We start from the raw sequence: 13600 nt of genomic DNA, 5'->3' as shown, positions 1-13600 counted from the left end.
GATTTTGCACGCGAAAAAGTGTCACTCATAGTCATTGAAATGTCACTCATAATTACACTGAAATTATAGAAATGTCACACATAGCAAAGAGAACAGGAGGGTGGTGGACACCCAAGTTCTAGGTTTACTGTCAACTATTAATTTTAAAAAAGATAAACTGTTTTGAAAAAGAAATTGCATTACTCTGCCAACTGGCCACGGCCACCGTAACACCTCCCTCGCTACACAATAGACAAATCACGTATTTACTACCACATGACGCAAATCCTCCAATTAAGACAGCTCGACAACTGTTAAAGTGAACGTTTGCTGCCACCTAATGGAAGAATAGAGAAATGCAAGTTTCTACGCCGTAGAGTAGCGTTCCCGTTCCTTAATATAAAATGAACCATGATCTGCAATACATACAAACACTTAGAGCCCATACAGCATGAAATTCGCGACTAAATAAGATGTATAGAAATCAACTCAACACTCAAGTAACTTTCTAGCTATAGCACCCATTCCTTCTAGCAAGAGAAGAGGAGGAGCTGAGCTGCTATTCGCGAGCGTCTAGAGTGTCCAACGGAAACTCTAGAACGTCACATCCAGTTCCGGAAAAAAGGGACGTCCAGAATGGCGGCGCCAGCAGACATCGCAGAAGGGAAGCGGGAAGGGTGTGAGCACTACAAGCGAGGCTGTCTGCTGAAAGTGAGTTCCCGCACGTGCTGCCAACTCCTTGCGCGAGGTGGTACGAGTGCATATTTCAGTGTATACAAAGTAAAATGGCAATATTTTAAACCTCTGTTTAAGAATGACCCAGTTTCGTGCTGCCTGACTTTAGCATGGCCGCCATCAACTTGAATATGGATATGGGGTAGTTTAATGGTCACGGGCGCCCCCTAATGACGAGCTCTGGTCCCAGACGAGTATGTAACTGGTATTAATAGTTAATCCTCCGACAAACAAAATATTTCTCAGTTATTTAAGTGATTCGTGGCGGATCTTCGCTGGGTAAACGGCTTTAAAAACAAATTCATCTTAAATAATGCGACGTGTTTTATGCAGCGAAGATCTCGATCCCATCAGAAGCTCCTTGTTGCCGTCAGCAGCATCTCAAAGAGCATTGTAAAGTGATCTGGAAAAAACATTAGTTTGTTTAGCGCTTAGCTATCGTTCTCAGGGGCGGCTGGTGACATTTGAACGTGGTGAGGCGGTAAACTAATTTGCATATTGCACCGCAGCGAGCGCAGCGAGCGAGCCCGAACCACCTTGCATCCATCCATACATCATTCATGCATCCACCCATCCATCCATCCACCTACCCACCCATGCATCCACCAATTCTGCATCCATCATGCATCCATCATTCATTCATGCATCCACCCATCCATCCAGCATCCATCATTCATTCATGCATTCACCCATCCATCCATCCTGCATCCATCATTCATTCATGCATCCACCCATCCATCCATCCTGCATCCATCATTCATTCATGCATCCACCCATCCATCCTGCATCCATCCATCCATCATTCATCCATCCATCCACCCATCCATCCATCCATCCATCCACCCATCCATCATCCATCCTGCATCCATTCCTGCATCCATTCATGTGTCCACCCATCCTGCATCCATCATTCATTCATGCACCCATCCATCCACCCATCCATCCACCCATCCATCCTGCATCCATCATTCATCCACCCATCCATCCACCCACCCATCCAGCATCCATCCATCATTCATTCATGCATCCACCCATCCACCCACCCATCCACCCACCCATCCATCCATCATCCATTCCTGCATCCATTCCTGCATCCATTCATGCATCCACCCATCCATCCATCCATCCATCCATCCTGCATCCATCATTCATTCATGCACCCATCCATCCACCCTGCATCCATCCTGCATCCATCATTCATTCATCCACCCATCCTGCATCCATCATTCATTCATCCACCCATCCATTCATCCACCCATCATTCATCCTGCATCCATTCATGTGTCCACCCATCCATCCACCCATCCTGCATCCATCATTCATTCATGAACCCATCCATCCACCCATCCATCCTGCATCCATCATTCATTCATGCACCCATCCATCCATCCATCCACCCATCCATCCTGCATCCATCATTCATTCATCCACCCATCCATCCACCCTTCATTCAATCATGCATCCATCCATCCACCCATCCATCCACCCATCCATCCACCCATCCATCCACCCATCCATCATCCATCCTGCATCCATTCCTGCATCCACCCATCCATCCATCCATCCATCATTCATTCATGCACCCATCCATCCACCCTGCATCCATCCTGCATCCATCATTCATTCATCCACCCATCCTGCATCCATCCTGCATCCATCATTCATTCATGCATCGACCCATCCATTCATCCACCCATCATTCATCCATCCATCCACCCATCCTGCATCCATCATTCATTCATGCACCCATCCATCCACCCTGCATCCATCATTCATTCATCTACCCATCCACCCATCCTGCATCCATCATTCATTCATGCATCCACCCATCCACCCATCCATTCATCCACCCATCCACCCATCATTCATCCTGCATCCATTCATGCATCCACCCATCCTGCATCCATCATTCATGTATTTTTATGACCATATAACTTGCACACAGCTTGTCAGTGTTTAATACCAGTCTCGAACCTTGTACTCCAGCACCAATGATACATGATTAATATTAATTGTTTTTAAAAACATGTATTTATTCGACACCAATTTCACACCTTAGTCGGAACATCATTTTTATTTGTTTTTTAAAATATCTATTTATTTAACACTAAAGTAAGTCATGTATACATTTTTATGGTTCGATAAGAGGCTCGAACCTGGTTTCCCAGCACCAAAGTCGGCCGTGCTATCCGTCAGGGGTTATGTAACCGGGCTATGTAGTGACCAGCCAATCCTGCGCCAGGATTGGCTGGGGGGGCATCATGACTCCTCGCCCAGTCGCCCTGTGTAACCCCGGGGGCTGCGGCCCGCCCCCTGGTCCTCTCTCTAAGGGGGAATTCACAAGAAAACGATCTGCGCATGCGCGGGCATGTTTGTGCCCAAAAATACACTTGCGCAGCTGCAGCAGCCCGATCCTCCCCCCCCCCCCTTGCGCACTCCGGGAAGGTCGGGTGTCTCCCGGTTTCCCAGCCGGCAGATAGCGCGATTTTTTTAAAATAATTGTGTTTGGCTTCTAGTGACGACGTGGTGGGTCCATGGGGCTTAGTGGGGCTTCGCCCCTACGCCCCAATGGACGCACCGCGCCTGATCGTTCTGTTGTGTCTCCCTACCCACTTGATTAGCAAAGTGCACTATATTGAGTGTGCTTAGTAGGACATTTTCTTAGTTTTAGATGTAGGTCAGGGTCCTCACAAGAATCTGGAGCCACTGTTCAAACAAGAATAACGCCTTTACTGAAACTATCAGGATATTGATGCCCTTATGTGGCAAGTAGGGTGGCCAACCAACCTTCCATTATCACTTAGGAAGGGCACTCTGCACTCGTGGAGGCACATGGCCCGACCTAAGGCATTTTGCGCATGTGGCGAAATAGGAAGATGTGTGTGTTTTTTTTAATTAGAAATCATGTAACACGTATTTGGGCTTTACTTCTTAACCCGCCCTTCTCTAGGTCAGACAATCCAAAACATTTAATTTGGGGATTATACGGCGGGACGAGAAGTTTCGGATTATCCAGTCTCCACTTTAATTCTATTTTTCAGCAGTCGTTACAGTAAAAGGTTTGACAACATTGTAGATCACAAACTACAGTTCCTAGAATAACAAGATAAACTGCAGATTCCATTAGATGCAACAGCCTGTAACCAATCAGTACTTACAAGTACATATAAACATCCGTTACAACAAAAAAAACACTTCTTCTTTGCTGCTTTGTGGCCATGTTAAGTACACTTTTCCTTTCTACTTTTATTATGTGTATTACTACTTCTCCTAGTCCTCAATGGTCAAGTCACAACAGGATTTTTCCCCCCCCCCGGGCTCTCACACCACTGCTATTTTGATCTTCTGAGGTGTGACCATGGATACCGGGTCTTCATCAGCAACATAATGTAGTAATTAGGTCCACGCTTGAAGGTAGTTTTCATGTAGTTTTATTGAGCAGAGAAGTTAAGTCAGGTACAAGCTCAACAGGAGACTTAAGGGACCTAGGGGAGACTTAGTGGAGACCCCACCAGGAGCATCTATCCAGGTGCTCAGCCCATCCAACTGTGTCTATCCAGTCAGAGTACTAACATTCTAACTGCTGCATTTATGAACATTCTAAAGATGGTATAAATGCATCACATTGGGAATAACAGGATATTACATATCCCCCTTTCTTATATAAAATTTAAAATTTAGAAACATCATTTTAGAAACAGAAAAATGAAATCAAGAAAAGTGAGCACAAGAAGGAAAGAACTAGCGAAAGAGGAATATTCGTCAGGAGTAAATCAACAAGAGGAAAGCAATAAGAGAATCGAAGAAATATGTAAGAATTAGGAATTAAACAAAGGAACTAATAAGAAATCTAGAAATAGGAATAGAAGAATGGAATTAAAATTAGAGACCAAAGAATGGAATTAAATATACAAACCATCTTCCTTTCTTACACAGCAGAAAAGAAAAGAATAGAATAAATATGAAAAGCAACTCCATGCACACTTACTGGCCAGAATAGGAATGAATGGAGAATGAAAATTTTGGAAATTATAGAATACAGAAAAGCAGAAAAGAAGAATAAATAGAAAAGAAGATGAGGAACAAAAAAGAAGAAACCTCATCTAAACACCATTAACTTTAAACAAAATACAAATCAGTAATGCAAAGGTAATAGTGTAAGAGAAAAATTAATCAATATACTGTAAAACTGAACATATTTAGCAATAAGTGTATGAAGACACTTAAATAGAACTAAACTCAAGCTAAATATGGTAATAATACGAAATCTCATTTGCATAATGCATGAGAATATGATTAGAACTTACAAGTGTTGCAAGTATCAAGATACAAAACTGAACACACAGCAGAAATGAGTAGAACTTAAAACAAGAAAAGTAAATAAAACATTATACTTTTCTACAAATTGTATGAAAATAAGTACTAAACAAAATTTATATGAAGTCCACGTGAGGACTAATGTAGTGCTGTTAGAAACTAAAGAACAATTGTTCTTGGCAAAACACAGAAACAAAATTTGGAGTGATCTGTGTATAGACACTACATGTGTCATAGACTGAAAGGAGTTTAATCCTAAATAAACTACAGCTAAACTAAATCCAGTGGAATATGTAAATGGACATCAGAAATGTTCAACAGAAAATTAAAGGGACTGAAAACCCTACTTAAGCACAGTGAAAATAGCAAGGAATACACAGCTGTGCTTTTAAACAAAGGCTGTTCATCAATTAAATCCAGACTCACCAAAGTGCAACGAAATCTAAGTCACCAGTGCAACGAAATCCAAATCACCGTAAAAACAAAACAACTGCCCAGGAGAACAAAAAGTCATACTGTGAAAAGCACAGATAACACAGATGAGGGACAAAAAAGGAGGGACTAGTGAATGAGTGTGCGCACCACCCAACACTGAAGATGAATTAGGGTAAGGAGACCAGCTCCAAAACACTATTGAATTGTCCCCAAACAACACCCATATGACTTCTCATCTTAATACTATACAAAAAGGCAGATATAATAGTGAACATTGCTAAAGACACATAACTAATTAAACTGATTTTAGATTAGAAATAAAATCCTGTGAAAAGACATATTACTTTTGATAGGTACTTACTATATTATATAACATGTTAATGTATTATATATACTTAATAAAGAGAAATTTATGCACTGAGTTTGTTGTACATTGTATAAAAATTAAGTTAAGAGAACGCCGGTGAGCGAACTGTCTCACCCGAGATTCTGTGTATACTGTTCTTTGTCGATGTTGATGAGCAACTAGAAGTCGGCGTGGACATTGGTCAGTCGAGTATAAAGCAATAGTTTCCATGAGTGAAGACTCTTCTATTTATTTACGTGAAGTTCCATAGTTAGTATTTTTGAAGAAAATCTAAAGATTTAAATATACACTGGTGTGTATATCACCGAAAGAATTGTCTTTAAACTCACTCGTAGACTGTAAATATTCCAAATATGTTGTTGTTATGACGACCAAAACATATACAAGATGGATGCCACTTTGGTCATAATTGCGTGAGAAGCGTGGAAAACGTGTCTCCAATGGTTGATGTCACATGCGTCACAGGACCCGAGAAGAATCTGGCTTCACTGATTCCCTGGAGTGTTCTACATACGTCATCAAATGGACGGCAGATGAGAAGGAGGAATGATCGCTTGTGACCAACCGTCATTTAACTGACTTTCAGGAAGGTGTGTAATCAGGCCAAGATGAAAAGCTTTGTAGACTACGAAAATCCTCAGAGACTCTTGTGTAGATGCGGTGACTGTGAAACGAACGCCACAGCAAGATAAAGTAAGCTGTGTGTTCTCCTTTAGATTGTAGAAAGTTCATTGAACTGGTATTACAGTCCGTTTGCACCCAAGAAGACAAACAATAGCTGATATATGCCATTTATATTTGTGTCACAAATGTCTGGCTAAGTAACAGGGAAATGAAGCTCCCAATTTCATGCACGAATTGAGTTGTCACACAACGATTCTCTTCCACTTAAAATTTTGAACACATATAAAATGATGTTGCATGTCATGTAAAGGTTAAATATTTCTCCATTAGGTGGCAACAAGCAACCATTTGTACACGTTTTTAAAGTCAAATTAATTACATCACTGATAATTTGCCCTTTTGTTCGGTTTTTGACTGGCTTTTTGACATCCGAACTTTAGATGCTTGCAGAGTGCTTAGATACTGGTGTGAGATAGGATATCGGCTAATTGATATACAACAGGCAGGAATTATCTGACAAATAAAGTTCGTAAAGTTAGTCTCACGTCCTGACACATTACAGAGGGCGACAGATGTTTGTCACTGGTGGGGTCTTTGGTGTCAGGCTTTTAAATATGTAGGTTAGTACTTAAAGAATGGTGCTTTACCTTATCTTCATTGTAGATTTCAGTTTTCATAAGGCAGCACAGGTAGGTTTTTCCGGATCGTTGCCAAAATAATGTAGTAATTAGGTCCACGCTTGAAGGTAGTTTTCATGTAGTTTTATTGAGCAGATAAGTTAAGTCAGGTACAAGCTCAACAGGAGACTTAAGGGACCTAGGGGAGACTTAGTGGAGACCCCACCAGGAGCATCTATCCAGGTGCTCAGCCCATCCAACTGTGTCTATCCAGTCAGAGTACTAACATTCTAACTGCTGCATTTATGAACCTTCTAAAGATGGTATAAATGCATCACATTGGGAATAACAGGATATTACACATACCTCTATCAGTGCCATCCCATTTCTCCTCCCGTGCTTTCATATATTGGCTTTAAATTTGGCTACCCTCGCAAGCTTTGGCGTTTACAGAGGAGTTACGTGAGTGCCCTTATAAGAGCACCTCCTTACCCCCTTTGGCTCCCCTTCTTTCCACCCTTGGCCTTTTTCACCCAGCCTGCAGTAAAGGGCTTTGGTCCAATTGCCTCGTTCTCTTTACCCTCTTTTAAAGTAACCTTGCCTCCTGGAAGAGACTTTGGGTATTCTTGTCTCTAATGAACCCTTTACTCAATGTTCCAATATTCAACACACAGATTCCTAAGTTTAAAAGAGTTCACGATTGGAAAAAATATTAATTTACAGCAGTGGCTATAGGAGCAAGCGCATTTGACCTGCACCAACTTCTGTCTCGCTGCAAGGTGCTCCATATATTTTATATATTTTTTCTGTGGCGATGCGGAGTTGGCCCTGTATATACATTTTCTAGGGTGAACTGAGTAATTATTTTACCACTAATAGGTCTTAAATTGATACTGCCAGAGCAGATGCTGACTATCTAAAGAAAAATCACCCTCTAACATTGTGGTTGATTTGTGGCAAAATTGCCATTTTTGTCATGTGTCCCGATAGATTTGCCTTGTACCAGGTTTTACAAAATGATGTCCAAAAGACCATGTACGCTTCCTTGGGTAATGAAAACATTACTCTCAACTTTCTGACTCCTCTCCACAATTACATGCTGAGAATTCAGAGAGTGTGCCATAAATGTAAAAAAGAACAAACCTGTCTAAGACATACGGTCTAGAGAATTTAAAGAAGGCATATATGGACATTTTACCTAATGTCTCTTGGGACTATGAGGTAGACAAGAGAGCAGACAGTCTTTTTTCTCTCTCCCCAGAAAACCCTGAGAAAGACTTAGATTTGGTCTCCTTAGAGGAAGATGAAGATATATCTTGGAGTCCAAGGCCACAAAAGAGAAGGCACAAAGATCCTGATGCAGCGGAGGGAACTTCTAACTTCCATCCTAGCCCCTCTCTGCTTCGTGATACTTTTTGACCCAGAAGAAATTAGCCACCCACCTTTTCTAAGTGGGCTCCGATAGCGACTGAATAATCCAAAGTAGACTTAAGAAAGCCTTTCTGAAAAAAGTCCAAAATAGAATTTGGGCTGAATGCTCAAGGCCCTACACTTAAAGGACAAGTAGCTCTGACACTGGGTACGGACCCCAAATTGACCACATTTTCAGCGAGTTAAAGAAGATCCTAAACAGGACATTAACAGATCTTGGAAGACATGCCAAGATAAGTCTTGATTTTTTGAGGCTGCTTTCCAAAATTGTTGATTTGACTTTCACTGCCAAGGAGCAAGATACTCTTTCTCGACCGTGACATTGTTGCAGGTTAGGCACAGGGATCCATTTGTCTCCTGGGCATTGCCATATGCACCCTGTCATTAGAACACCGTAGGTCCATACTCCTGCGAAAAGGCCCCAAACTCTGCCTTCACAACAAACAAGGCAGTTCCTACTACGGGGATAGAGGTGAGAGAGGTGGCTGGATTTGTTAGTACATTTATGTCCCTCGTTAAAGCCAGAACTGCCCTAAAAAGGTTTTTCCACCTCACATTTTCACTAGGGTTGGCAGTGGCAAGGGCAGCTCTGCCAGTTGCTTATTTTACAAGGCTGCTTATTGAGGAGATGCTCTATGCAATGGTCTGTCGAACTGCACCCAAATGGGCATTCTTTTGTATAAAAGGTCATGGCTGCAAGACCCGATTCCAGTATGGTGGCTTCTGCATTAAGTTCCACTGATCCTTCCTTTCAGAGCAAGCCAGCCATTTTCTTTCCCAATAGGGCTACATGGGGAGGATTCAACACTACTTCTTCAATTGCCAACGGGTCATGCAACATATGTGGCATCTACAGACAGTTCGGGGGTGTTTACCTCAAATTCTATTCCACTCTCTTCTACACCTCCCAATCAAATCAATTTTCACCTCAAAAACAGATTTTTTTAGGTCATTACATTTCTTCATTAATACATAAACAGGGAATCAGGCTATGTACTCAGCATCCCAGTGGTTGCATCAGCCCTTCAGCTTGACTCTGGAGGCACCGTCCTGGGGGTTAGGAGAGGTTGGCCAATCGTAGATTCGGAGTCCTGGTTGCTGGGGTGACTTCACTGGGTAGTTTGGCTACTCAGACGTGGGCCATGGGTGTCGGGTGCAGAGTGGGCATGAGTTGAGGATCCGCCTGGATCCGGAGTCTTTGTTTTTGGTTTCTTCTGGGCAGGTCTGCTGTCCATGGGAGATTGGAGTCTTTATTGAAGGCATCAGTCCTCATCAGTGAAGGGTTTCAGAGGTCGCTGGCTGCAAGACAGGCCGCAGGTTGGTCGAAGCTGGAGACAGGCCAGTAGGCCTGGGGCCAAGGCAGTCGTCGTCTTCAGTCTTCTCTGCAGGATCATCTTCTGTCTTCGTAGATCGTCGCAGATCTAGTTCACAGGTCTGGGGAAGTCACCTAAATTCTAGATTTAGGGGAGTAGTAGGTAGGGCCAATGGGCAACTTACCTGGGGCAACTACACTCTGTTATGCCATCCTCCCATGGGAGGGGGTATAGACCTAGCCCTGATTGGAGATGTCAGGACTGAAAGATGTACTGCACCTACCTCTCCCACCTTGGAGATGGAGTTGGCAGAGGTGGGCACACCTCCTATTCACCTACGTTTTCCTGCTGGTTTTCCTGCCCAAAGTGGGGGTGTACACCAGGGGCTGCCATCTGCTGCTAGCACCAGAGGCTGGGGGTTGCATTACAAAGACGTCAGGCCTTAGAAGCTTCCCTCTTCAAGCTCTGGCCCCTCCTGGGGTAGGAGGTGTGACACCTCTGCCCAGTATGTGCATTGTTTCTAGTCCTAGAGAGCAGGGGCTCTCTACCCGGGGGGAGGGGCAGAAACATGTCTGGGGGTGGCTGCCTGCCTAAAGCCAGTCAGTGTCCACACCAGGGTCAGTATGTTTTCAGTGGGCACCTCTGTGGTTTCCTTTGAGTACATGTTTTAATAAACCTCACACTGGCATCAATGTGGATTTATTACAGGGAGTTGCTAGGTACCAAAGACTCCTGGGTTCAGTGAAGCAACCATGGTGCTGTGGAACTCAAGTTCCCAGCACATATACTCTATGGCTTCTCTGGCACTTACAATATCAAGTAATGGACCCTAATACTGTAGGGGCATATCTGCTCATGCAGATATGCCCACACCCTGGATATAGTGCATCTTGCCTTAGAGCTTGTAAGGCATGCTAGAGGGATGACTTACCTATATTTTAGGCAGTGCTAGCTGTCATGGCACACAGGCAGTATGCCACGTCGACCTGGTCATTTTTTGACCTTGCAGGGACATGCTAGCTGCAAGGGTAGTGGCATGGTCTTAGTGAGGGGTCCCAGGGGACCGTCATCATCCTCCAGGCCCTAGGTACCCAGGGTACCAATAACTATGGACTTACAGGGGGTCAGAAGTACCAATTGTTGACATGTTTTGAGGGTTAGAATACTGGTACTGGGATCTTGGACAGCTAGGACCCATTACTCTACAAAGTTGCTGGAAAACCAAAAACAAAAAGTGGGTGGGTACTGCAACAGAACCTCATTTTCTCAAATAAGCCCCCTCCTAGCCAACAGGCCAGGAAGCTCAGCCACAATCTGGGAGAGCCTACCTAGTCTGTCAGACGAGGACAGGTAGGGAAATTGCTAGATTCTGGCAGGGCTTTCTCTGCCTTACATCCTTCTGTCCAGGTCAGTCTCTTTGGGGAGCCGGCCTACCTCAACAGTTTTAGGACTTAACTCCCAATGCTCCTTTCCTAACTCTTTAGTGTTTCACCCATTCTTTTTAGTTTTGGAATCAGAGGTGTCCACCTCTGCAAATTCAATCTTAGCCAGGGCAACACCTAGCTTACCTAAAGCAGTTACCTACAGTTTGAACAGCCCCACCATCACCAATGGGGTCATGGGGCCTAGTTTGCAATTTGGCATGGGGTCATACAACCATGCCAAGAAAAGTGCAGCCACAGAGGCTAACACCCAGCAGAGGCTTAAGAGTCAGTGAAGCTGTCACTTCTGAATTCAGATCATTTCTGCTCTTTGAAGCTGTCACTTCTGAGCTCAGATCAGCTTCTACTGGTTAACTACTCTACGTATTTCCTTTATTTGGCATTATGACAATTTTTCTTGTTCTAACTTCCTTCGATGGTTCAGGTGAATTTTGTTTGAAGCAGGTGATGATACATCTGTTTTTAGTACTTGTTCAGTTAGAAGTGCAGCAGTCTCCAAATCGTTTTATGTTGGGGCATGCCGGGGAACCATCAATAATGTGGTAGACTGGTCATCAAATTCTCTGGTTCAGGAATTTTGTTACAAACCAATAAGTACTCCCTATTCTATGATGGCTGATTAGCTTTAAGTTGCATAGTCTGAAACCCCTAGCACTCCAATTTAGTTTAAAATCATAGCAAACTCAAAACATTTTTTAAAATGTTATTAAGGAAATGTTATACCTGTCCTGTAAATTATAGGGATCAAGAAGCAAATTGGTATGTAATATCACATGATGACATGGAGTATATATTGGTTTTAAACAAAGGGCTGTTGGAATGACTTGAGGTGCTGTAATTCCCATGTGGTTGGAAATAGGAAGTAGGGCAGGCATTATTTAAAATGGTAGGGACTACGGTTTAGAGTCCTGCATCTCACCCAGTCAGTAAGCAGATTTCAGATATGAAGTGTTAGCAAGTGCATAACTTGTGGGTGAGCAAACTAAGTTACAGAAATCGTGAGAATGAGTAAAACAAACCATAACAACTCCAGTTTTTGGTTCTATACAGTGAAGAGATGTTACCAAACTTTATTACCAGCACGAATATCATAATTGTTAGTATCTCTTTCTTTCCTCCCATAACAGTAGGCAAAATGCAGAACTACACTCTGAACATTTAACTTCAAACAGGCTGAAAGTACTTCGAGTGATCTGAGATCCATCTGTGCTCTAAAATCTCCGATGCATACTATCTAAGATCACCAGATTTTCAGTACAAAAACTGTGACAAACATAAAAATTGGACTAAATGTTGCCACTGACCGTGGTTGCTGAACGACTACACTGGATATTCCAAGAAGAACAAAAGAATACATTTAAGAAAAATAAAAACAGTGTTTCAAAGGATGCACCCTTTGTTTAATTTTTAATGAAGTACTTCGGATTTTCCACATTCTTGGGTACCCATCACCACTGCCCTAGTGTCGGCCACCTTTTAGGGATGGCTACACAATTATTATTTTTTTTTTTACATATAATGTTTCGTAAAGGGTGAAACTCAAGAGTTGGAGCCAACTCAGGAGTTTTAAGATGGCAGGGAAAACATTTTTCAACCCCCATCCACCAGATCACATTGTTTTAATATATGAAAATAGGATTGTAGGAAAGTGGATTATTATTTGGGGTGGACAAGTGTCTACCTCAAAGGATAAAGCCACCACCTGCTAGAAGTCACGCAAGTTAAATAAAATAAATCTGGGCTCCGGTCCTCATAATGGGGCACAGAGTAGTCTGACTTAAAATCAAAGTATTTGATTAAGTATTTAAGCAGTGCATGCGCAGTAGAAAATGTCACACACAACTCAATAAAACTCCACACGTGGAATTGTAGATATCAATTTTTATAAATGCAAGTAAAAATAGCACCAAAAAGCCCAAAGTGCCAATGATAGTCTATGGAAGCGGTAGACCAGGACGTACGTGTGGTTTTAGGCCTACTGCGATGGAGGCCTCGTTGAATAAAGCAAGTTGATTGGTCCCAGGGAAAGTCTGGAAGTCAAAAAGTTCAAAAAATGTTCCACATCCCAACGTAGAAAGGGACTTTATCACCATGGAACTGAAGGTTGGATTCTTGAAGCAGGTTGGTTGCTCTGGAGATTTCTTGCTGAACAACTTGTAAGTCCCAATGCACAATGGTACGTAGTTGTTATTTTGGAGATGCTTGAGGCCTTGTCCCTGATGAAGCTGAAATAGGTCTGTCACTGTGAAACTGCCAGTCTGATACTATTCCCTGCGGGTCTCCTTAAGGCACTGGAGGAAAAGTTGAGCAACTTTCATCTGGCACCCAAACAACCACCAA

The 13600-nt window shown here is 42.8% G+C and overlaps 1 protein-coding gene across 1 annotated transcript in view; it reads left to right on the top strand.

The window, feature by feature from the left end:
• The first annotated feature begins 533 nt into the window (after positions 1–533).
• RCHY1 (ring finger and CHY zinc finger domain containing 1) overlaps positions 534–13600 on the top strand; it is a 98354-nt gene continuing 85287 nt past the window's right edge. Inside the window, exon 1 of the mRNA XM_078676044.1 lies at positions 534–690. Within this exon, the coding sequence (XP_078532170.1) occupies positions 616–690 (75 nt within the window). The 5' untranslated portion in view covers positions 534–615. The remainder of the gene's footprint in view (positions 691–13600) is intronic.

This window comes from Lissotriton helveticus, chromosome 2_1, assembly GCF_964261635.1.
Source record: "Lissotriton helveticus chromosome 2_1, aLisHel1.1, whole genome shotgun sequence".
In the NCBI taxonomy this organism is placed as follows: Eukaryota; Metazoa; Chordata; class Amphibia; order Caudata; family Salamandridae; genus Lissotriton; species Lissotriton helveticus.
The sequence above is the reverse complement of the archived record's forward strand: the minus strand, read 5'-3'. Positions and strand labels throughout refer to the sequence as shown.